The 26,990-nt window shown below is 41.5% G+C and overlaps 2 protein-coding genes across 3 annotated transcripts in view; one reads left to right on the forward strand and one right to left on the reverse strand.

Moving 5' to 3' along the window:
- Positions 1 to 26,990, forward strand: part of polrmt (polymerase (RNA) mitochondrial (DNA directed)) — a 511,894-nt gene that overhangs the window by 46,769 nt on the left and 438,135 nt on the right. The window lies entirely within an intron of this gene.
- hcn2b (hyperpolarization activated cyclic nucleotide-gated potassium channel 2b) overlaps positions 1,259 to 26,990 on the reverse strand; it is a 43,553-nt gene continuing 17,821 nt past the window's right edge. The window contains exons 4-8 of the mRNA XM_061033439.1: positions 24,383 to 24,601; positions 12,871 to 13,017; positions 11,995 to 12,235; positions 8,123 to 8,287; positions 1,259 to 2,588 (exon numbers count right to left, since the gene is read on the reverse strand). Of these exons, the coding sequence (XP_060889422.1) occupies positions 1,654 to 2,588; positions 8,123 to 8,287; positions 11,995 to 12,235; positions 12,871 to 13,017; positions 24,383 to 24,601 (1,707 nt within the window). The 3' untranslated portion in view covers positions 1,259 to 1,653. The remainder of the gene's footprint in view (positions 2,589 to 8,122; positions 8,288 to 11,994; positions 12,236 to 12,870; positions 13,018 to 24,382; positions 24,602 to 26,990) is intronic.

Raw genomic sequence — 26,990 nt, forward strand, 5'->3', positions numbered from 1 at the left:
CGATAATAGAAGTCTTAAACAGGCCATAGGGATTCCAATTTCCACTCTCATTACCCAGTAATGGTTCAGGCTTCAATGAGATGATGCGAGAGAATGTCAGGTCTGGGAGAAGAGGTTCCCTTCTAAATGCTTTGGACACAAATCATTGGCATTCGATGAATTCTTATAGAAGATTTAATGACAGAGGCACATTGCAATACACATCATGCAAAGTCTCTTCACTGTCCTTGGCTTCTGATCAAACTGTAGCATTTACAGTTGGGGTTGAACTTGGCAGTAGTCTCATTATCTACTGACCAGCATAGTGAAACACAAAGAATGGATTTATAATTTGAATATGAGGGTTTTAATGGATTCAGATTTTGAGTCAAATAAAGTTCTTTGTAATGTTTGGGCAGTGAATAAACATATATAAGAATAAAATGTATTTTTACAATACAAAATGGGGATGTCACAACTTCATGTCTAAAGTCCGTAAAACAATTGCTTTAGCAGTTATGCTGTTGATAGGAAGTGTCTTAAGTCAGTTCTAATTTTCTCTGATCTTGTGAAATGAATATATTTCTATGTTATATATATTTTTTTGTTATTTGTTAGTTTTCTGTGTGTCTTGACTGTGATTGCAGTTGCTGCCGTGACGATGTAATTTCCTGCAAAGGATTTATAAAGTACCTACCTATCTATGTTAGTCTGGTAACTTGCCTTTTTGTTCTGGGGATTACAGTGAGTTTTTGCTTAGACCTACATAAAAATAACAATTAAAGTGATCATTCTCTGAGATCACAAAGCATCCTCAGTTATTTGAACCACTGTTAAGAAATTTAAAAAATTGTTTAATTTACTGTAGCTTTGACTTAAAATGAATGCCTCTCCTGAAGACATCGATGCCTGGCTGGAACCAGACAATTTGTCCCAAAGCTTTAATTTCAAGTGGGCTGAAGTATTTATCTTTTGGGGGTATTAAAGACAGGAAGACTAGATTCTACAAATACCATTTTGATTTATAGTTTATAAAGTCTAATGGGAAATATGGCTTATAATTTTGAGGGAACAAAGTGAAATCATTTTTTCTTCTCATTATTTAATATCTTATTTTAGATAATATAACTACATTTTGTGCTTACACATTTGGTCGATAGAAACACTTAAACAGCAAAAGAAAAAAAACACATAATCTAGACAACCAAAATGACCACGCCTTTTTGAGACTATTAATTCCCACAGCAAAATGTAACTGCATTTACGTATCAACTTTTCTTTTAGTCCCATCTGACCCAAGGTTTTCATAAAATGAGGAGAATGATTGGTTAATGAAGCATATGTACCAACATGTTGTTGACTATGTTGTGAAATAAACTACATAAAGGGGTCAGAGTAAGGAAGATGCTACTCTATCACTACTGATTTGTGCAATTACTTTGTAAGTAGAATTATCTCAAAGCTGCAGATTCAAAAGTCAACATACAGACTTAATAATGTAATAACAGTCTCCCTTTAGATACTCCTTGCTGCCACTCACTCAACATTCATACATTCGGATAGTCAAACTGGAGTGGGTACAGAGAAGAAAAACTGTAAGAGAAAGAACATAAATCACCACTCCAGCAGTCAAGCCCCTGATTGAGTCACTTCTCCAAAATAATTTCATTAAGATCACAAGTTTGAAGATAGCCTGGATCTAACTTTGACATGTTCTGTCTCAGGAAGGCTCACTACAGAATCTTTCTTGGGTAGCCCCGAGTCCCCAAGACCTGTTCCCAAGCCCCCTACTGCCAGTCCTGCACCAGCCCCAAAACCCTGCATAGAACCAGGCAGAGACGCTACAGGGAAGGACATCTGGTGAGGCAGTACCACCCTATGTGGTATAGCGCTGCGGATGCCAGTGTGAGCTGATGGGGTCTGAGTGGGTCCAATGGAAGTGGAGGATACTCGTGTGGATTGGGGTGGACTAAGGGCACCTAGTTGTGCCCCCTCATGAGGCAGTGAGGGTTGAGAGGCAGACAGTGCCCTAGCATCTTGGCTCAGACTGTCCATTTGTAAGGAATGGGTACTCTTATGGGAACTGGGCCGGTGTGCAGGGCTGGCAGTGTGCTGCTGCACTAGAGAAAGCTGGGAGCCTGAGGTTGGACCAGTCATGGCACTAGCTCCATACTGGAATGATCGTCCTCCAACTGCCAGTGGACTCTGAAAAGGAGGGGTGGACAGGATTGGAGCAAAGGCACCGGAAGCAAAGAGCTGAGACTGCAAAGGAGAGGCTGAGACAGGGCTGGATACACTTTCCAATACTTGGAATCTCCGAACCATCCTAGGAGACTGCAAGCTACCTGATCCTACCGAGTTCCCTTGCATGGGTGGACAAAAGTTCATGGCCACAGCCTGCTGCAAAGTGGCAATTGCGGAATTTGGTGGCTGGATGGAGGAATCTGAAGGAGTCATGGACATGGCCCGTTGTCTTGGTACATCAACTTGTTGAACCATCTCCCGATCATATTTTACTATCTCTTGGATCATCTCATTCTCACGGTTGTTGAAGACACCTGAGTTCAGGTCATGTTGAACTTTGTGCATTAGAATGGAGTTCTTCTTGCCTGCAATTAAATGGAGAAATACATTTAATTCCATTAAATCCTATTACACAGACTAGAACATTTACTTGGAATTACAGGGTCTGCTTTAAGTTGGTTTGAATCCTACTTATCAGATCGATCTCAGTTTGTACATGTTAATGATAAGTCCTCTATGCACACCAAAGTTAGCCATGGAGTGCCACAAGGTTCCGTGCTTGGACTGATTCTCTTTACATTATATATGCTTCCTCTGGGAAATATTATGAGGAAACACTCCATACAGTTTCATTGTTATGCAGATGATACTCAGCTTTACATATCAATGAAGCCCGATGGCACCAGTCAGTTATGTAAGCTAGAAACGTGCCTTAAGGACGTTAGGACCTGGATGACCAGAAATGTTTTGCTACTTAACTCAGACAAGACTGAAGTTATTGTGCTAGGCCCTAAAAACCTCAGAGAGACTTGACTGTCCTTAATGACATCAGCCTGGCATCTAGCACCACTGTTAGGAATCGAGGAGTTCTATTTGATCAAGATATGTCCTTTACCTCTCACGTCAGGCAAATTTCAAGAACAGCCTATTTTCACCTTTGTAATATATCTAAGATCAGGTATATCCTGTTGCAAAATGATGCAGAAAAACTAGTTCATGCATTTGTTACCTCCAGGTTGGATTATTGTAATTCTCTTTTGTCAGGGTGCTCTGGTAAGTCTCTAAAGACTCTTCAACTAGTCCAGAACGCTGCAGCTCGTGTACTGACTAGAACTAGGAAAAGGGACCACATTACTCCTGTGTTGGCTTCTCTGCACTGGCTCCCTATACAGTCTAGAATAGAATTCAAGATCCTTCTTCTCACTTAGAAAGCTCTAAATGGCCAGGCACCATCTTATCTTAAGGAGCTACTAGTGCCGTACTGCCCCTCGAGAACATTAGGAACAACAGTCCCAGAATGCAGGCCTGCTAGTGGTACCTACAGTCTCTAAATGTACTATGGGAAGTAAAGCCTTCAGTTATCAGGCTCCTCTCCTCTGGGGTCCGGGAGGTATTTTTAAGAATAGACTTAAAACTTTCCTTTTTGATAAATCTTATAGTTAGGGCTGGCGCTGGTGTAGACCAGCTCCTAGTTATGCTGCTATAGGCCTAGACTACCAGGGGAACTGGCACCTTGAGCTCCTCTCTCTCTCTCTCTCTCTCTCTCTCTCTCTCTCTCTCTCTCTCTCTCTCCTGTGCTTATACAGTACATACTACTGCATGTATCTATCTGTAAATCTCAGTCACTAACCACCTACTTTCCTGGGAGCTCTTGAGCTCTCTTAGGACGCGATCTCACTGGCCATCTGTACCGTGCCCAAGCACGCTTCAACTCTCTAAAGTCCAGTTCGTTTGGCCAGTGTGACCGTTCCGTATCATGCTCAGGCACGGTACACTTCCTTGGCTTTGGCACACTTCGGAGAGGTGTGCTTCGGCACGGTACACTTCATGCACGAGCACAAGCACGCGGAAATCCAGAGTTTCATGGCTGTATCTAACTAAAATGACACAATATAAGCCACAAAGTAGCTTTTCTCTGTGTTGTTCTCCGATGTGCGGGCGTCCACGCGTACTCGGTCGTGCGTCTATTTTATTTTTTTATTTATTTATTGCTGTCTGATAAAACATTTTCTAACCACTGTAACTTTTGCTGCTTTGCTAAAGTGCTCATGATGGATAGGCCGGGTCTTTGTAATATAGTAATAAGTAAGGTCTTTTACCTGCTTTTTGTAACATAACAATGAGTATGGTCTTTTTATCTTCTCTTTTGTAATGTTGAAAGACAAAGAGTAAGGTATTTTACCTGCTTTTTGTAAAGTGTCTTGAGATAACACTTGTTATGAGTTGACGCTATACAAATAAAAATTGATTGATTGATTGATTGATTGATTGATTGATTGATTAGCATTGTTGCTAAAGTAAAGACTAATTATTTTTTAATGAATCATGTATTGCTGTACAAGCAACACTTTCTCAGTGGGGCAATGGCATACCATCTTTTATTGCCAGTCTTTCTTTGACAAAGAAATAATGGCTTTTATTTTTGACTATATCCTTTAGCTATTCCTGGGCGAAGTGGATTCAGTAGGCTAAAAATGGAATGATCTGTCATTCCCTCTACGTGCAAAATCCATCACTGACAAACACTTACACAAACATACTCAGATGGAATGAGAAATAGAGTGTCTGATCTTTCTCACTGATTCTCTGTTAAGAGGAATTGGCTAGTGTGTTTGCTAGCCAGTGTTTTTTGCAGTCAACTCAGAACTTATTTGTGCTCTTATTCTATGGGTCTATTACCTGTATTTGATCAGATCTGTGTGGTTGTTCAGCTCAGCTCCACTTTTACTTAAGTACTGACAACATGTCAAATATACATGTATTACAGGAAGTTGTCAAAGTTCCATCCTTGGAAAGTTTTCTGTCAATTGCAATATATACTGTGCTTCAGTGAAAAGCTGTATGTAAATGGAGATAAATGGTAAATGGGCTGTACAGACATAGTGCTTTTCTAGTCTCCTGACCACCCAAAAAACGTTGACATGTCACATTCCCCCACTCATACACTGATGACAGAGAATGGTATTTAAAGTGTATATCAGTATTAACTAATCACACATTCAGTTTAGGATCCTGTGACTTGCCCAAGGACTTCCTCAACATGTGAACCGCAGTAGATGGGATTTAACCGCCAACCTTCCAATTGAGAAACAACCTTCACTAACACTGACCATCAGTCGCCCAACATGTGCTGCCTGGTTACAGGTCTAGATGTGTAATTTACTCTTATCAGTGCAGGAAAGTGAACTCTTGGCAATGACAGCACACTCGATCAAGCATTAGCAGTTCACACCACAGCAGGATGCACCATGTGTGCAATTGCCACAAATTCAGAAGTCGATGGGCAACTGATTTGAAGCCAAATAGATATATCACCATCTCAGCTCTGTGACAACACTGTGACAACATAAACACATAACTGAGCTTTTTTTCTTACTGACTGCTGTAGAGAGCTCTTAAATTATAATTGAAAACCAATGCATTTTATGTTTCTGATATTCAGTGTCAAGGGGACTTCTACTCCTGTTGTGAGGTGGCAGAGCAAGTGCTTCTCTGTCTGAAGCAGCCAATGTGATAATGATAACGATGATGGAGATGATGCTAATTGATGTTGATGATGATGCTAAAGGCCAGTCAGCCTTTGCTCACTGCTGGATAAGAAGGTTGGGACCCTAAGAGAAGATTTCAGCTGCTTGATGGCCTTCTTAGCAGAATCCAGATGCTCTACCATATGCTTTCCCTTGGGGATGAAGGAGAAGTATGCATGTGCCTGTGGGCAACTCGAGTGGTAAATATTGCTCTTGTGCACTTCAGTCATAGACAGTCAGACTGGTTCTTTGATGCAGCATGTATTCAAGGAAGTTGGCAAGGAAGACAGGCTCTAAGTCAGCCTAACAGCCTGTCTTACACACCATTTTACTAAGAGTTCCAAAAGGCTGGTTATGAACTTGTTCTACTCAACACAGGCAACCGTTGATCTTAAGGAAAGAATAGGTGGAGGCAGATCAAAACTGTGGTAACTCCTGTGCCCCTAGAATCGTGCACGGTAGGTATCTGTCAAACAATAACAGTTGATGATGAGGTCCTTTGTCAGAGTGTGCAACGAGGAGGAGGAATAGCCATTCACTGAGCTGCAGCCTGTGCCTACCCACCACCACTCCTCCCATAGAATCATTTGCATGGCATCATCATAGTTATGTCAATCTTGAGCCCCACATGCACTGCACTCTTGAATGCAATTTAGAGGTGAGCTGCATGTGTGAACTCAAACACCCAGTTTTTTTTACCCCAATTTTATCCAGACTGTTACCAGCAACTACCCCTACTTTTTCCTGCCAGCCCTCGAGTGTAAAGTGAAGTCAGGATGAGCAGATGTGTTAACACAGCAGGTGCTATTCTGGAAAATGAACCTTGAGTGAATGGGCAGGGTTGATGACGTTTCTATACTGCGACCGCTGTACTAATAAATGTAAATGTAATGAAGCTGCATTAATATTTTCTGCTTGCCAGCATGCTCTTTTTCCTACATAAATATAAAGGCAAAAACTGTCATCAAAGCTTGTGACATAATTTATCAGTCATTATTAACATTTTATATTCTTACCATGGATTTTGTTCTGCATCTGTATATTTTAGATAAGCCATGAAGAAATGTTATTATTGATTAACATTTATCAAGTGCATACATTTGAGTGGAACAATTTGGTTGGAGGTTAGGTCGCCTTAGACTTCTTCCAAGTATGTGAGCTTACTGACTGAAGGCTGTTCATGTGTGGGATCTGGCTGCCATGGCAACACTTTTCAGGTGGTGGATGTGGGTATTTTGTAAACATGTGAAGTGTAGTCATGTCACGGATGATGATAGCACTGCTGACCTTGGGTGGGGGGGCATGTTGAGAAGGGAAAGGTATTTGCATTGTGTACAAAAATGTCTATTCACTCACTAACGGTTCCCAAGGCTTTGCAAAGGCAAATTATTCTCTGTGCATGTTTGTGTGGGTGCTTTGGTTAACCCAAAAAAAGTTCTCTAATGAGCAGTCATTTCAAATAATCATTAAATTGTGAGGGTTAATCTAGAGGAGGTACAGAGAAAACAAAGAGCAATCTTTCCCAAGAGCTTTTGTCACCTTATTTCTAAGGGTTAATATGTCAAACAACAATTTTGCTAAGTGACATGAATCCACCTAGAGAGATTTACATTGAACAGACATAATGAATGATTCTCAGCCATGAATACATTTTCAGCCACTACTCTTTTCCTCCACACACTGCCACTGCTAGGATAATTCAAACAGTACATCACAGCTGTCAGTTACCGCTGTGTTTTGACAGAGACATCATGCTAATGAATGAATACATTTTCCTTACACTTCATTTTATCTTATGACGGAGACTTACGCTTATGAAGAAACCATACCTTTGTATTTTAACAGTAAGGCATAATGTTTATTTTCTTGGAATAAATCTCCAAGACACATTTAATAAGCTAAGTCAGGATGGAAGCTTATGTTTTGCTCTGCAAACAATAAAGAGCTTAAAATGCATGAACATGTTGACTGGACAGAGACTTGATGACTTGTTATTGTTAGAGAGTGAATCTGAATCTCCATGGTGTCATGGTTTGGATATGCTCGTATTCAAACAATTTGAAAAAAAGACTCTTAAATAATTAAGGACATCAGATATCTGTATGTATTTGCCTGTTTTGTAGACAAATGAATCTGACCTTATTTCAAATCATCAAACTGGAGACATAAGGTCAGAATAAAACAATGTTCTAAGTGTGTGTAAAATCAAACCAGACAAAATCTTTGGGACCGTTATACAAAGGTCTAGTTTTAACATCCTAACAGACTGGTTATAATAAATGATAATTCAGTATTACAGTATTAGTATAACATACATGAATCAAGTAAAGGTAATTGGTGGAGTTTTCTGTCAATTCACGTGGCAGTCTTACCTATCCTGTCCAATCTGTCGATGGCAACCGTTTCAAAGGCCCTCCTCATCATGGGATACTCCTCCAGCACCTCATTGAAATTGTCCACAGAGAGTGAGTACAGGCGACAGTAGGTGTCTGCTTGCACGCTGGCTGTCCGTCTGCCACGGGTCAGCAGACAGATCTCTGTTGGAGGGAAAGAAAGACCCGAATAGAGATGGTCACATTTCAAAATGGCAGACTGACAGATTTTAGGGTGTTTTTTAGATTTTAGACACACAGACAGATAAGACAATCTACTATAAAAATGATGATGTTATTTAATCGGCCCCTGCTATCACACTCTGACGAAATAACCTCCTATAGGTTAAACATCACTGGAAACCATATCTGAAAAATATATTTCCAAGTGAACCCCTCTTCTGTTTCATTTCAGTTGTCTCGATGTTTTAATTTATAGATTCACTTTCCACTATTTTATGGGCTGTAAAATCGTCCGACAGTGAGCAAATGTTTGATAAGTATGTTTTATGCATGCAGCAGTTGTGTGTTGCCAGTGTGAGCCACTGAAGGTAAAACAGAGTATTTCCTCGAGCACTAGTAAAGCAATGACAGGTGTGCGATGGAAGCACACTCTATATTTGTAGATGTGCCGCTATGCTTCATTTCATTCAGATGTTCCCCTTCCTTTTCCTCTGTATAGTCTTCTTTCTAGCTTTTTTCCTCAATGGGCCAGGGCTGACTGTTGTCTTGACAACCGTATGACCTCCTTTTCCCCTACCTGAAAGGTCCGCCTTCACTGACTCTGTCTGGGAAAGGGAGAAAAAAACCCTGAAAAACCCAAGGAGGCTATTTTCTGAACATGCAGACTATAAAGGGCCAATGTGCTGGATTGGACTGACACTGTCTGAAAAAACGGTTGCTGCATAATGCAAAAATAAAAAGTAAATTAAAGAAATACTAGAAAAAATTTAGACATGAATACATTCAATTGTCAGTAAAAAATAAAAACATTTTCTAATCAGAAGTTACAGTGCAAATGAGGATTAGGGCCACTGAAACATTTCTTTTTTTTGGGGGGGGGGGGGGGGGTTTCTGACTTTTTTTTTTTAGAATTCTGACTTTTTTCTCTCACCTCAGAGTCCTCACTTTTTCACTACCATATGAAACAAAGATTCATACAAATTTCATATCTATTGGGTAAAAATGTAATTAAAAAAAAAAAACTCTAGCTGGTTAGCTTAATTTTGACTAAAGGCGAGAGAAGGGTAAATGACTTGCCTTGGTCTATCTGTGATAATTACCTATAGTTAGCCTTAAGGCACACTAGACTGAAATGTAAAAATGTCAAGCTTTGGTTTAACTTTGGTTTATGTGCTGGAAGCTTTCTTGGCCGGCGTCAGTGACTTACTGAGATTTCTGCTTTTTTTTTTTCAATTTAGTTTTTTTTCTACTGATAAAAGCATAATATTTTCATTTTTTTAAACCTTAAAATACCAGCCTTATCAACTGCTCATGCACTATGTAACTAGATTACAAACATAATTGATCTCCCTGAAGAAGTGAGCACCAGTTTATGGGTTTAAAGGCAAGAAGGCTTGCTAACAAACTTCTCCTGTTCATGGTCTTCACTAAGTATTGTAGGAACAGACATCATTGCAGAGCCAAAGAAAACTGAAGAAGATTGTAACGGTAAATGATAAAAAAAAAAGAATGAAAATTCCCTCCTCAAAAATGTGCAACAAGGTTTTTTTTTAACCAGTAGAGCTCCTGATATATTGATTTTGCTATTGACAAGCAGGCTTAGCTGTTTCCTTCTTCTTATCTCTAAACTGATTTAAGTTCACTGGTGGCTGGCTCTGGCTCCAGAGTTAGTGTACAGACATGAGAGCAGTAGTATCTTGTTTATTTTATGGCATGACAACAAACAAGCGCAGTTCCCCAAAAAAAGGTTTATCTATTCCTTCAAGGCAAAAATGAAAAAAGAACATTGGGCCATAGAGATAGGATCTAGGAGTCAGCAGCCAGACATAATCAGTGTGTCTATCCCTGGAAACACACACACACTGTCTCCATGGAACAGATGCATACAGTACACTCAAACCCACATACAGGATGTACTATAACTACATGAGATTTTATACAGGGTATTTAAGTAAGACCTTCATTGTGACCATGCTGTCTCTCTATCTGATATGGGATTTATATTTCCTCAGTAGATTAATATACAGTAATAGCTTGTACAGATAGACGCACTACTATATATGTGTTTTTGTTCTGTGCTTGTGTAATGGAATCTAAAAGCTTTAGGATGCACTATATATAGCCCCTTAGAAGGAACCTGTGACTGCTGGTCATCATATCACTCTATCTGTAGTATTAGACACTTTATATAGCATGCCGTAGCAGAGCTGCAGACTGGGAGAGATAGTACATAAAGATCTTCTCACAAAGTTGACGTATCAAATATGGGATCTAATGTTAAAATGTTATTGAAGTCGTAAACGTGTATTTGAGTTTAGAAAGGATATTGAAAAGTACTAGCTTGACACTACTATCTACTTTTTTTTATTACCAATTCAGACATTTTAAACTGCAGAAAAAAAGAGAAAGGTCCGCACACAGTTCAGCTCCCAATGAGCCACTTTATTTTTACAACAGTGTGCAGACCTTTCTCTTTTTTCTGCAGTTTGTACTTTTTTGTCCTGCACCTGTATGCATTTTGCTTGGATATGCGCACACTACTTTTTTTTTTTACTAATTCAGAAATGTTACCACAAATTCACATGGCACTTCCCTATGCCACCGTGGACAAACTGTGCTATCCCTGTAAACTACAACCACTAATAGTTTTGTTTGTGAAGAGAGACCTGCAGTTTTCTCCATGTTGGCAGGATGACTCTGAACAGTCAATGTTTGACATTACAAATGGCCCCACCATCGCTGTGCTAATTAGCTGTTATTAATTGGCTGTGGGTATGTGTAATGTGTATGTGCCTCAGTGTGTCATGTATCTGCGCCACTCTGCTGGCACCCTGGGCTTCTGGCAAATCAACATCACTGACAGAGAGCTATGGTCTGCTGCAGAGGACACCAGATGTTAAAGCCCAAAGACTGAAATAAGTGTGCAGGTGTGAGTGTGTGTGTGTGTGTGTGTGTGTGTGTGTGTGTGTGTGCGTGTGTGTGTGTGTGTGTGTGTGTGTGTGTGTGTGTGTGTGTGTGTGTACATGTTTGTCTGGGTTTATTGGTTGGGAAGTCAGTAGAGACACCTCTACCTCTACACACATGTTTCTAATCAAGCCACAGAGGAAAAACATTCTGAGAAAGTGGAACAGAAGTAGCTGTTAGGCAACACCAGACATAATATGTCAAAATGCATTTCATTTTTTCCTTTAATTTGGTTTTCCACGCAATAACTGAAATTAGACAAATAAATGCATATATGGGATGTTACTGGTTGGATTCCGTTGAGATTCAAAGTGTTAATAAGAACAGAGTTCTCTATTTTTATGAAGCAGACAAAATGGAGATGCAAGATCAGTGAGACCAAGAGACTGATAAGTAAGAAGATTGATTATTTAAATACTGTCATTCTTAATGCCTGTAAACGGTAACTACTATCTGCTGAGACTGCTAAATGTCTGCTAAAGAACAGAGCTAGAGTACAAACCAGAGTAAAAAGAACAGAGTAGAATGGAACAGACTCAAATTACAAGATAGAAAAAATCTGTTCTATCCTCTTATTTTATTCTTATTGTGAAGAATATTTAATATTTTCTCTGATTCAGTTTTATGACGATATCTTCTGAAATGTTACTATATGAAAAATAGAATACCAGATTGCAGAACAGATTTACAGAAAAGTAATTTAAGATCCCAAAGTGACAGTTTACCTCCAAAGTATGAGCCGTCCATTAGCTTCATGCCGATGCTTCCTTTGGTGAGGACGGTGACCGACCCGTGCTGGATGAAGTACATCTTCTTGCCAATGGTGCCCTCTCTGACGATGTAGTCTCTGGGCTGGAAGACTTCAAATCTCAGTTTGGTCAGCATGGCTGTCACGAAGTTGGGATCGGCGTTGGCAAACAGTGGCATAGAGGCCACCAGCTTACGGCAGTTGAAGTTGACGATCTCCTGAATGGTGCCAGGAATAAAGCAAGGGATTGTAACATTACAGCACATTCAGCATTGTATCATTGCTAAACGCTTAAACTACCTTATTTCATACATCAGTACCATCAGATAAATGTGTGAAGATTAAGCTTTTACTTGTTTTGGGGGTCAAACTAGTAGAAATCCCAATTTTACATGTGATGGTTAGAGGTCATTGTATTTCTATCCAATCAAGATGAAGCAAACACTGTATTTGAATCTGTTAGCTTTTTCTAGTAACCTTGATGAAGCTCTTTTGAGTCTGCTCATTTTTTTCTCTTCATTATTTGAAGCAGGAGGACTTCACTTAAGTGTAGATACCGTTTTCTTAGGTTGCCGCCCAAGATTACATTAATAATTAATGTTTAATAGATTAATTAAGTAATCTTCAGGAGACACTTAATTGACTCCCTCCCAAGTAAGTAAACTTGTTAAAACAGTTAATCGTAGATGAAAAGGCTGGGAATGACCTATTAACCACTTGGTTATGAAAAAAGACACCTTAACCATGCACCATAATGAATTTACTCCACTCCACTTACTCACTGAAGAGTTAGGGAATGTGCATTTGAGGGTGAATGAGCACATTATACGGGATGCTTTGGGTGTTTTCATACCTCGCGCAGTGGCTCGTTAAGCTCCTCAAGGATGCTCTCCTCATCGAACATCTTGCCCTGGTATCTGTGCTCATAGTAGTCATGGATTTTCTGTCGGAAGTCAGCCGGGAGTTTGTGGAAGGACATGTACTGCTCCACTTGCTTGTACTAGAAGATGGAAAGAGGAATCGGAGACATTGATGAGTTTAAAATGGAAATTTAAATCGATAAAAACAGGATACAGACATTGTTTTGTTTGTCATGGAAGAAAGAGATTTGAGAAGTCTTTCACACTTATTATCATCAACTCTACTTCTAAAGATGCAGTGTCTTATCAAACACTAATCATGTCACATTTAGATTTGTAAAAATGCCTATTCTTGTTCTCAGCGTGTGTGCAGGTATTTAAATGTACAGCCCTGCAATATGATGATCCTGTGACCCATTTATACCTTGTAGCTATGGGAGGAAAAACTGTGATGAAGGTGTTAAGAAAGCATGACAGCTCTGCTAAGCCCATGAGGATTCATCATGCTCTGCTGTGTTTCGAGAAGGAAGATGCTGCTATTATACAACCTAACCACAGCAAGCGTCCTACTACCTAACAAACATGAAGAACTCTTCCACTTTCTGTTAAGAATCTTAAGAAAAAAAGTCACAGGTTAATAATTCAATGGAACAAATGGGCATTCATATTACTGGAGATACAATTCAAAGAGAGGAAGATGTTTATATTTTATGGTAGAATTGATAAATATGTAAGTATGCGGCTAGAAAAAGGCTAGAAATTGAGGTCGATTGCAACACGACATAGTGTTTGCTCACTCAGGTGCTTCACACTATTATATGTATTCACAACTGTAATGTTTATCTACATCAAATGCAGCCGCATTGTCCACTCCTCTCAAGTCATTATAACGGTCCATAACACATTTCATGGCTGGATTCCCTGTGAAAATAGCAGCTGCTGGATCTACTGTATAGCTTTTGTTGTAAGGTGGAATTGCATGGCACTGTGTCATCTTGGGGATACATTGTGCAATTATTCTCCATTTGCTGTACACCATGTTTTCTAGGTTGTTTTTTTTTAGACCAGGAGGATTGGATATTCAATGTTATTTATCGTGTGGCCGCCTTCTTATTAACAAAAAGAAATCCTCCCAAACGCTACAGACACAAAACATGATGAGGGTGGGGATAGTGGAATTCTAACACGTTTTTCTAGTGGAGAGCTGTTTATTTCTGCAATTTCAGAAAGAGACAAGCTTGTGAAAAAAAAAAAACATAATATGAACGTACAAACTGAAAAACAAAAATCTTTTCATAGACATAAAGACAGAAAACTGGGATCAAAACTTTTTTAAAAGTCCAAAAAAATCATAGCTCTGTTCTAGGCTATTGAATGTTTTAAAAGCGTTGCTGGTTATGAAACAGACGGAAATTTATACTGATTCCTCTTTCTCACCTAAAGAAGCAATTCAGACCTTCAGGAATAAGATTGATTGCTTCTGTGGTGCAGCTTGTTGGCTGCACCACAGAAGCAGGGATGGCCAAGATTGACACAGAGCTACATTTCATCACAGTAGCTTTAAAGTTTTTTATGTACTGTATGTGTGTGTAGTGTCATTTGGATGAGTAGTTAATTTTGAAAAGGGGGTCAACATAGAAGCTCCCCTGTTCAAGAATGATTGGAAAAATAGAACAAGACAGCTCAAGTCTTGTATACAGAGTTTAAATTTGATGTTTTGATCAAATTGGTCAAACAGGGTGACAACACTTTCAGTCCTTAGAGTGTCCCTTGTGAAACTTGTAGTGAAAAAGAAAATGATTGCAGCCTGTCAAGCAAAGCTGTTTTTGTTTACAGCATACCTGTTGATTTGAACGTCTGTATTAATCAGTAAGATCTGTTTTTTATTGCATCCACCTTTGTAGTCAGAGCTGTCACGGCTGTCGGTTTTCGTTGTTAAGAATCAAGTTTAAAAATGTAGGCAAAATAATGAAAGCTTTTCAGTAATCAGTAAAATAACTTAAATTCAGGATCAAGTAAATAAAGATGACATCAGCCCCTTAAAAGTGAAACTTTGAGATATTTAAACACAATCATCAAACATCAGAGGCACTGTTTGTCAACAGGCAAGGCAGACAACTGCTTGGGGCCCCGGGCTAGTAGGGGCCCCCCCAAGGGCCGACAAACTTAAAACCACAACAGTGTCTCAAAATGTGCAAATTCTGCAATGACAGTAGGATACCTCCCTAAGGGGACCCCATCTGACAGCACTCCCTCTCTTGCCCTGCTAAGCGTGGCATGCATTATTTCTGTGGAAACCAAAGTTTTGTCAATGAAAGGGAGGGGCCCCCAATGAATTTTGGCCTAGGGCCCCGACAGAATCTAGAATCACCACTGTCAAACATCTTGCACAGAGAGAAAGTTTGAGAAATTTAAGTGGAAAAAGAGAAAAAGTGGAGAAAAAAATTACAGCAAAAAGACTGACAAAAATAAGAGGAAATCTTCCATCAATCAAAATTAATTTTGTATTGCATTATGCATACAGTGTATATCATGATATAGTGCTTTTTCTGCAGGCTCAGTTAAGACCATAAGATAATTAAGTCAGCAAATTAAACACCTGACAGTAGCTTCTTTCTCCAGGCATTCATGACACATTTTATTAATTTTATACCACAGAATCTTGTTGGGGTGCAAAAACAGGGCAGTGAGTAAAACAAAGGATGATCTTCAGCAGCCTCTGAGTATACGTACTACATGTATCAAGAGGAATTTGTTAATCTTTAAAGTGCCTTCACCTTCCTGCCGGTGACTCATGACCTGATATCACAAATCATGAGGACACACCATGTATGGGGAAGCAGAGGGCCGCTAACAGTGACCTTGACTGTAACAGTCCATGACACATGCTTTGGGTATGATGTCGAGCAAATTACATTTTGTCACACTGTAAGGTGACATATGGGTTCCAGAACAAAATGGAGGCTTGACCCTGGTGGCTTGGGTGACACAGCAAATCACAGTATCTTTAATACAGTGCAGACTGGCTGTCAGGTAAGGACACCATTAATATTGTGGCCCTCGAGGGGATTTTCACCATCATATCAGAATCAGAATCAGAATCAGAATCAGAATCAGAATCAGAATCGGGGTTTATTGCCAAGTACATTTACGCATACAAGGAATTTGACTTGATGTATTGGTGCTAAACAATTAACAGGGAAATAAAGCAGAACTAGCAACAACTTAAATAATACAGTATAAGAAGCTATTACAATATATAAAATAGAATTTAAAAATGTAAAATATCAAATATAAAAAATAAAAATATAAAACACAAAATGTACAAAAGGTGCAATGTAGGAGCTGTGCAGTGGACTATGAGAAAAAAAAATCTTAGTGTGTGTAACTACTCACAGAGTGCATGTAAGGAAGATACATTTTTAAAGTCCAGTGGGCGTTAATGTAACGCATAAAGAACAGTTCAGCATTCACATTACTTTGATGCTTTTCTGACTGTGGGGCTGATGAGAGTCTGGGTTATGTGGGAGGAGGGGGGAATGGGGAGGGCAGGGATATTGTTCATCAGGCTGACAGCAGAGGGGAAGAAACTGTTCTTGTGGCGAGAGGTTTTGGTCTTGATGGACCGCAGCCTCTTGCCAGAGGGGAGAGTCTCGAACAGTCCAGGGGGTGAGAGGGGTCGGCCACAATCTTCCCTGCACGCCTCGGGGTCCTGGAGGTGTACAGGTCGTGGAGAGATGGTAGATTGCAGCCAATCACCCTCTCTGCAGAGCGGATGATGCGCTGCAGCCTGCACTTGTCCTTTACTGTGACTGCAGCGTACCACACTGTGATGGAGGAGGAGAGGATGGACTCAATGATGGCAGTGTAGAAGTGAACCAGCATGGTCTTTGGCAGGTTGAACTTCTTCAGCTGCTGCAGGAAGTACATCCTCTGCTGTCCGGGATTATTGTATTGAAAGCAGAGCTGAAATCCACAAACAGGATCCTGCTGAGTCCAGATGCTTGAGGATGAGGTGGAGGGCCAGGTTGACAGCATCATCCACAGACCTGTTGGTTCTGTAGGCAAACTGCAGGGGGTCCAGGAGAGGGTCTGTGATGTCTTCGAGGTGGGAGAGCACAAGGCGCTCAAAAGACTTCATCACCACAGAGGTCAGGGCGACGGGTCTGAAGTCATTAAGTCCTGTGGTCCTTGGCTTTTTGGGGACAGGGATGATGGTGGAGGACTTGAAGCAGGCTGGCACATGGCATGCCTCCAATGAGCTGTTAAAAATGTCTGTAAAGACTGGAGACAGCTGATCAGCACAGTGCTTCAGGGTGGAGGGAGAGACAGAGTCTGGTCTAGCTGCTTTGCGGGGGTTCTGTCTCTTAAAGATCTTACTAACATCTCTTTCAGTGACTGTAAGAGGTGTCGCTGGATTGTGGGGAGAGAGGGCTGTTGGGGCGGACAGTCGTTGAGGGTCCTGAATCCCTGCTGTGGTGAGGGAGGGGAGTTGTGGAGTGGAGTCGTTGGTTTCCGGGCTGTCCCATTGTCTTTCAAAATGACAGTAGAACTCGTTCAGGTTGTTGGCCAGGTCACTTGCAGAGTGGGGGGTTCTAGGCTTGTAGCTGGTGAGCTGACGGAGCCCTTTCCACACTGAGCTAGCATCTGAGAACTGCTGTTTCTCAGAGTAGAGACGCTTGGCATCTCTCACCGCCCTGTTGAAGGTGTATTTAGCCTTTTTAAAACTCTCCCTGTCCCCGCTCCTGAATGCCTCCTCCTTTTTCTGCCTTAACCGTCTGAGTTTAGCTGTGAACCAGGGCATGTCGCTGTTGTGATATGAGGCACTGAATTGTGTTTTTTTTTTAAATTCCAGTAAAGTTTAAAAAATAAATCACAATTTTGCAGAAGATTAAAGGTGCACTATGGAGTTTTGGTAGAGAAATGTGTTTGAAGATAAAATGCTACGCGATAAGCTATTGTGGGGGCCCGCAACAGTGAAACTTTTTGTGTATTCAGTCCAGAAAATATAGCACAGAATTGTTTCACTTCTCCAACTTTCAAATGTCACTACCAAATCTCCATAGTGCACCTTTAAGTCAATTAGAGGATTTTTTAATTTATATTAAGAATACTTTAAACCCGCTATCAATAAATTAGCTTTCCCCCAAATGTTCTCTAACTCTTTGTCAATCTTTGACGCATGCACTGCATGAATACACACTACATACATACAGTGCAGCACAACATTGAATATGATTCATGGGAGACCTGAGGGGACCACTTCCTGTAACTGTCAACATAAAGAAATGACATCTGTTTAACAATTTACTACATCCCTTTTCTTTCTTAATCCAACCAATTCTAATCTCAATCTTAATTTACATTTTGGGAACCCCATTGGCTATGGTCCTACAATGACATAATCTCTTGGAGTCGTTGTTAGAGATGAAAGACCTCCAGCCAAGACTTAATTTTCCTGTCTCTCTCTTCATGTCTTTGTCCAACAAGCAGTTTGCCAAGCAAGATGTTGGGGAGTAACTTGGAATAAGTTGTGAAGTGACTAATGAGTTCTACCTCTTTTGCTCTCCAGGCTGTTACAGCTAACGCATTCTGAAATTCTAATAGATGATAGTCCTCACACTACAAACAGAACACTTCCTGCATACAAAATCATGTCACTTGCCTATATATTCTGTATAGAGACAGAAGCTGTAAATAGAGATCATGACAGCTCTATTTGAAAACCTTACAAGCTGTTTTTCTCAACCATCTTCTCACATATTTTAGAATTATAATTTTTTTTCTCTCAAGTGGTTATGTATTTATTTTGGACCTCGCTACAATAAAAGACGAAAAGAACATCAGGCATTCCACTTAAACTTAACCAATTCCCTCCCAATTTGTCGCGGGTCAGTAAGAATAGAGATGCAGCCGATTTACAGAATATCCGGCTCATTCAGTCGAGCATGGGGATAAATCGGGAGACTCGTATTAAGTGCTTCCTGCCTCAGGATTCAGACTATGGCAGTCTCAATTAAACTGACGTGACAACTCTCTCACTCTAGGCCTCTCATTCCCTCACTTCTTTAAAAGTGGCCGTCGAAGGAGTTCAGTGGAGTTTTATTGACTCCGATTTTCTCAGCATTAACTTAGATTAGTGACCATGTCACTCAGAGTCAGCGTGACGGAGTGAGAGTCCACGCCGCACGGTTAAGATAACATATACACACATTTCAAGCAAAGCCTAAATTTATTCAACAACTTCTCTCAAGAGGAAAATGTAAAGAAAATATGAAATCCATAATGCATGTTGTGTTTCCACAAGGTTGTGTTCGTTTTTTTTATCAGCATAAAAACTACAGAGACAGCGATGGGGGACATGATGGATGTCAAGCACTGTCAGTTAACGCTTTGACTCTGTAACACTCAAATACACACACACGCACAGATACATATATATTTAGAACCCGTATACATGAGCAAAATCCTCAAATTGAATTTTTACAATTACCATTCAAGTCTCTACATTTCCTGAACCCAATCTGTCCCGCTCAGCCTGTGGACTTAGTTAAGGAGGCAGGGCAGTGTGGGGTATTTTTTATGGGACATAAAGCCCCTTGTTGGTGGCTTGCAAGCATGATGCATGGCTGTCACTGTAAGCTGCCACAGAGGAGAGGGAGAAATTGAATTGGTCCTTGTATTAATGGGCCATGTCACTGAACGTCAGGGATCACGATGTGACAAGTCTTATATCTATGTGTGTGTGTGTATGTGTGTGTGTGTGTGTGTGTGTGTGTGTGTGTGTGTGTGTGTGTGGTGTGTATGTTTTATGTGTGTGTGTGTGTGTGCTATGTCCTTAGTGTATAGAACCTAATTTGACTTCAGACTTATTTAGTTCATTGACAGAAGAGGGACGACAGGAATACACACATTAACACATACATTTGCATACATTATCATCCTTTCAGGCACGCACAAGCATGCAGACATGCACTCACTACATGTGTTTTTTTTCCATGTGTGTCACAATGATAGCATTGAGAAACCGAAAAAAATATTCTATTTTAAAACATATTAATTACAGTCCTGTACGCACTGTGTATACATGTTATGGCCAAAATGTGTTGCAGGATAGACTCAAGCCCACTTATTTCATGCTCTTCTGGACTAGCTCTAAAATCGGATAATACTACAGTTGGCGCTCCAAAAATCAAGCAGGCAGTTGTTTTTTTAAAGCCAGTTGTCTGGATACTTCTGGTAAATCTGAGTTTTGGTTAGTGTTAGTACGCTGCCTTTTCTCTCTGTTGTCTAGTCACTTTGATAGCTAATGTGTGCATGGGAACTTTGGAGATAAAAGAGTCCTACATGCCAGGAATAGTTACATTAAATCCTACCAGCGCCACTGATTATATAAAATAAATAAATGATGTAAAAGAAAAGCAGATAAGCTTTGCCCAAAATTACATGTCGAACAAACTCGACACAATGACTTTGAACACAATAATAAAATCTTCATTAAGAGACTATTAGGCTGAAAATGCATTATAAGCCATTTTCAAAGTGCAGTTCTGCAACAACGCTGCAACGAAGCTCCTCCAGAGTAACTTCTTGGTGCGTTCATATTGATTCAACGGTCAAATACCGGTGTCCCAGTCTGTGAATCCACATTGCGTTATGGCATTGTGAAAGCGCAACGTGTGGAGAGTGCATTTTCTAAATTTTCACCTGTCATTTTGCCATCACAAAGCTGGCTTGGCCAAAACACAAAAGTTAGAAAAGTTGACTTCATTGCAGTTGAGTTTGTTGTGACGCTTTCTTTTTTTCTATTTAACTTATAGTTGTAGTTTTTAAATAATAACCCACATATTACATAACACAAAACTGTCTCCTAAGTTTCATTTGATATGGCAGTGCTCTTTGGACCGGGTCTCACCGCCGAAAAGCCTCATGGGGTCACAGCTCCCTCCTCGCAGACACTCACTCTATTGATTTAGTGGGGGAGGAAGTGATGGAGGAGGAGTTACAGGAGCACAGTTACATAATGGCTAATGCCCTCAGTCCATGTTCAGTATCCACAGGCAGATGGTGTATTGCCCAACAGTCAAGGGCAAATGGACAGAAGCAGCCGAAGAGGGATGGAGGGATGTAGAATGGAGGAGTGTTGTGGAGCAACACGTTATGAAGGCCCCAGTCCCCTGAGCTTTTACTATAGTAACATACCATTTGTAGATATCGAGTGAACATCGACCAAACCCAAAAAGTCAAACGTGACCATCAACAATGTACCATGTTAGCAGCAACAGAGCACAAACCTCAAGGTCCAGATAATATCACAGATTTGTGTCATGAATCGGATCGGAGGGAATAAAAACCCTTTATAATACAACATTTCTTCTCCTTAACTTAGCCATGACATAACTGTGCATTTTAACAGCACACTGAATCGCAATGCATCTCCATACAGAAATGCATGGAGCATGTTGCCCAAAACTAAATACCAGATAGAGAGTATGCATGCATTAAGGGACTATATCTCCAATTTTCAAACTATCCTTTTATAGGCTGTACAGGGATTTAGGGGCAGAACATTTATTTTGCACCGTGATGATGAATTCTCAATCGATCTGCAGATCACATTATGGTCAAATAATAGAGGTTGATCCAGACAGATCACGGATCGATTGTGATCCGTTTCTCCGATTGCCTATGAAACACACAGCTACTCATCCTCATAGAGCAGAATAAGTACCAGCATGCTTTACCTCCAGAACTCACAGTTAACAGTTTGACTCCACACCACTCTCTAAAGTCTGTGCAGCCGGGGGAAGATGCTGAACGCGTGAGCTATTATGACACTTCTGTCCTAACGCTGATACAAACTGTTTACTCTGTCTTATGTCACTACCATAGCATGCTGTCAATAACATTTACACTATCTCAAACAAAGAATCTGTTTTGTACCAGAGGCGACTTCCAGCCATAGCTCTGTAGCCTGTTATCTGATGACATGACTTACTGTGAACTGCAAGTTCAGTGGTTAATGAAGAACAAACAGTCAGGAGGCACCGGAGCAGGACGGCATATTGGATAAGTTGTGTTGCCACTGTGTTTATTATTTTATGAGTTTGCATCATGAAAGAGGAAGAGAATGAGACCATAGTGACAGAGTGCAGCTACACATTAATGACACAGAACAGACTCCAGGATAGAGTCACTGCACATTACAAGCTGCACTTTCTAAAAAAAAAGACAAATTCACTTCACACCCTTTTCGCAGGATAAATGATACACTTTGAAGATAGCAATAAACCATTCAAAGTAAAAAAAAAAAGTTATTTACAGGAAATATAATGGTATGGACAATATATTAACTATGCACAAGTTAATATCTTGTGCACACAAGATATTAACTTTTGCACAGAAGTTGATGTCTTGTGTACACAAGATTTTTTTTTTAACTTTTGGACTCCGTATAATGGAAAAAATTACGAAAAACAAAACAGTACAGAATATAAAACACCACACATGGGCTAAAAATAGAAAACACTGATTGTTTCAAAGCACCCCTGAGAGTTAATCTTCTGATATATTCAAAGATGGTGCTGAATTAGAGATATCTGTATGCAGGGTAGTCTGCAGATCTGAGGCTGCTGACTGAAAAGCATCATCACTGCATGGATTACCCCGGCTTCCTTTTTTTGTTCTTTCAAATTCCTAATGTTTTTAAACAGTTGGAAAAGCCAATGGACCACTTCAACACTGAGGTGAAACTGGAGTCACATAACATCAAGATGTTGCTTGCACACATCCACCATACCCAGGTATATGAAGAATTCAGGATACTTGGTGAATATGGTTGGTGTATCCCCGATCTATTGGTTATACTGACACATCCCCTGCAGCTTTTACCATGCTCGTGAATATGGCACATCAATACAGTTGGTTCATTACTTTTTAAATAGCACCACAACTTCTCCCACAGGAGAGTTGGTCTGTTTTAAATGCCACTTCATTAATATGGAATTTTATTGTCATCATGACCTCAAAATGAATCACTAAAATGGTCTCTCAATCATGATGCACAACCAAGCCACAAGACTCACAAGAGCAAAATAAGAAGAACACGTCATGCTAATGTAGAAAACAGTTTGATGAGAACCTGATAAGCCTTTGTTCTAAACATTGGCCAGAGGCTCCAACTAAACAACAAAGCTTGACTGATCACTCTGATGTGTATGTGCGTGTCTGCATGCATGTGTTCGAGTGATAGATAGCATAAGACACGTCCACATCAGCCAGGATCTAAGGAAGCTAGACAAGACAAAAGCACCGCTGACATCCTGACCTTATAAAGCAGGAGCGTGCTCCCTCCCTGGCCTGCAGACACCAGAAGCTTTGATCTGCTGTTTTACGCAGATGACAAACAGGCTGAGGCCCAGCGAGCTGCAGCCATGAATATTGAACTAATGGAACAGATGCTGTTCCTATCAAAGAGTGTTGGAATCAAATGTGCAAACCTCCTCTGTTTATATCAAATCTGATAACCTTATCCACATTGTTTCAGAGGACAAGCACTGGTGATTAAATCTCTTCATGGCATCTTGCCAGGCGCTAGACAGAGAGGCCACCTGGGTGTGAGTAAGGCAAGCCTCTGGCTATCCCCTTTGGTGTATTTCACCAGTGATCCAAAAATAGACTCCAGTAAAACAATCAATCTTTCTCTATCAGCTAACAGTAGCCTGTGTACTAGTGTACTCAAACAGTACAACAGTGTTGGTCTGCCCTATTTGCAAATAATTATGGCCAATAATCAGCAGTATCTCTTTTCAGGAAGCCTGATCCAGCACACACAGAATATACAACTTAAAGTTTTTAGAGAGGGATTGTTGTCTTGGTAGAGAGAGACATTATGGCAACCTTGGCTTGATTTATTAACTTAGTGTCTGAAGCCTGGTGCATACATCTGCGTCGAATGTACACCATAACTTAGTGGCCTGCACCATCATGAGTATTACATACTTGTTTGTTGGTGTGTCTGCATAGCTCTGCAAAACTCTGCCTACAAACGCTGGTTGGCAGTCCGATTTCTTTGGTTGTCATATAGCCAGTTTTCAATTTTGCCAAATTCTCGGATTGTTTGGGTACATGAAACCATGGCGACTGAAACCGACATAATATGTTGGAGTTGGAGCTGATGAATATTGAGCAGCAGTTGATTATACTGAATTGTAGCGTTCTCCCTTCTGCAGAATTTGAAGTGCAGATAGCAGAAATATTTTAAATGCAGCAAATACGATACTATTCAGCAGTCTAATCAGTCGTTTTGATGCGTAGTTACATTTTTGAGGAGGTGCACGTTGAGCTATGTACGTAGGCTTCTCCGTAGCTACAGGGCTATGCAAACCTGCCTATATGTGTATATAAGGTGTATAGGTTCAAAGCAGAAGTATAAGTCTTAAGTTTCAGTTAACTGCTTCATTGAAGCAATAAATGTCCCTTAATGAACTCAGGATAGATCCTCACCTTTTCTTGGTATTGCCGTCTGGAGGAGTCCAGAGACTGGATGAGTGCAGTCGCATGGCCGATGAACATGGCGTAGCAGGTGGCTCCGACAATCATACTGAGCATGGTCAGCCAGATGTCCGACATGCTCTCTGGGGCTTGTCTTCCATATCCAATGCATAGCATGTGGCTCATGGCCTTGAACAGGGCGAAGGAGTAGAGCTCACTCCACGAGTCGTTCTGTAGGGAGAGACAGAAGGGAGAAGGAGCAAGCAGACACATTTTTTTTTTTTTAAATAATGGCAAATAATATTCAGTAGGTGAAAAGGTAAATCAAGGTTCTCTTTCAACATTCGTTTTGGTATCTCGCTATGGGACACGCCCCTCGTGCTGTCCCCAGAAGAACTTCCTCCTCTTATAAAAGCGCGACGTAACGTCACTTCTTCAGTCTTAAACCTCTTCTCGCTTAGAAGCAACCTCTCAGACGGCAGGTGTAGCTGACAGGCTAGCTAAAACTGTTCACAGAGCGAGTTAACCCCTCAGTCGCCGAACACCACCTTTAAGCTGCACAAGTCAACTGAGACAGTAGCTGGTCTGTTCCCAAACAGTAGCTGCCACAGTTAACCACCATACTAACTGCTTCTCGCCTCTCAGCTTTTATTGACGGAGCATTCCAGACTCGGTGCTTAAACTTTTTCTCACCATGGAAAAGGACAAGCTGCCGGCCAGGTTGTGTACATGTGGTAACAAGATAGCCGGGGCAGGCACCCACTCTGTATGTAGTGCGTGCCTCGGGCTGCAACACGCCCAGGACGCACTGACACCCCAGGCTACTTGTGAATATTGTGCTCGTTTTTCACTGAAAACTCAGCGACGCAGGCTAGCACGCCAAGCTAGCCCGTCGACTGAGGATCCCATGATGGGGGTATCCACGCTACCACATCAGGAGATTTCAGAGAGCTCCCAGGGTGATGCCATCCCTCTGGGCACTACCGCTAGCTAGGGAGAGCAGCTCGACGCCTTAGCCCCGTTAGCCGACCCCGATAAATCTCCCTGCCTTCTAAAGCCGATTGTTTCCAATCTTCACTGACTGAGAAAGGCTATAAGGCAGTGGCGATGTTGGTGAGGGCCCTGAACGCATCGTCACTTCTACTAGCCTACCAGGCGGAGTTAGAGGACGACATGGCAACCTCTCCCACCCCGGCTGTGTGGGACGAATTGTGTGTGATTACGGACCTCTGGCTGCGTCTTCACAGGTGCGCTGTACAGACCTCCGGGAGAGCTATGGCTCTGATGGTCTCTCAGGAGAGACCGAGATGGCTCAACCTGTCCAGCCTCTCTCACAAGGAGAAGACCCAGCTGTGGACCAGAAAGGCTTATTCGGCCCAGCGGTAGCCACGATGCAGAAACGCTGCGAGGAAAAGAAAAAGGAGGGCGAAGCACTGCAGCTGTGTCTCCCCAGAAAAGTGCCACCCTCTCAAACTCCTGTAGCACCGCAGTAGCGAGACCAGCTTACCGCATTCCCAAACGCCAGCCTCAGCCTCAGACAAGCGGCCGAAGCCAGAGCAAACTGCCTGAGCTAAAGGGTTCTTGGGCTAAGAAGCCTTTCGCTACCAGTGTGACGCCAAGGGACCAGGTGAGCGGCCCTATCACTCTGGGGGCAAAGAAGAAGCGACGCGCTACCTAATGCGCTGTCGGACAGGTGGGACAGCGGGCTCAGCCAGACGCTCGCCCCGTCCCACTCAGAAAATGTTCTGTTCCAAAAAATGTTCGGAGAGGCATGTTCCAGGCTCTTCAAGAGGCGCGCAGAGGCCATGACGGCTCTCACAGTTCGCAGCCGTATGAAGAGGAGGAAGGTCGGACTTGCAGGGAGTGCCGAGCTCCAGCCGAGTCCCACAAGCACACACCAGTACCAAAACACACACCAGTGTCTTCCCTCTCATGTAAAAAATTTAATAAAACATGTTTTCTTAAGCGCATCCAGGCCACAGGCCGAGGGCTGGTATTAAAGACTGTAACCAAAGGCTACAGGCTCCAGTTTGCATGCACTCCACCCCGTTACAACGGGATACTGCAGTCGTCTGCACAGGGAGAAAAAGCTCAAGTTTTGCAGGAGGAAATTGCCTCCCTGCTAAACAAGGGGGCTATTCAGAAAGTAACGTTAGAACAGTGTCAGAACAGCTTCTATTCAAGGTATTTTCTGGTTCCGAAAAAGGGGGAGGTCTGCGGCTGATATTAGATCTGCGCGCTCTGAACGAGTACATGAGGAAGTACAAGATCAGGATGCTGACGCACACAGCTCTAATGCGCTTCGTGCGTCATGGAGACTGGTTTGCTTCAATAGATCTAAAGGACGCCTATTTCCATATCCATATATATCCCCCTAACAGAAAGTATCTAAGATTCGCTTTCCGTGGCATAACGTATGAATACCGGGTGCTCCCATTCGGACTTTCTCTGAGCCCGCGGGTATTCGTAAAATGTACTGAGGCGGCTATTGCACCCCTGAGGGAAAAGGGAATGTGCCTCGCAACATACATAGACGACTGGCTTCTGGCGGCACAGACTCAGGCACAGATCAGACTGCTCACGTCATATCTGGCAGCCCTGGGTTTTACAATTAACCGGG

Source organism: Labrus mixtus, chromosome 3 (genome assembly GCF_963584025.1).
Source record: "Labrus mixtus chromosome 3, fLabMix1.1, whole genome shotgun sequence".
In the NCBI taxonomy this organism is placed as follows: domain Eukaryota; kingdom Metazoa; phylum Chordata; class Actinopteri; order Labriformes; family Labridae; genus Labrus; species Labrus mixtus.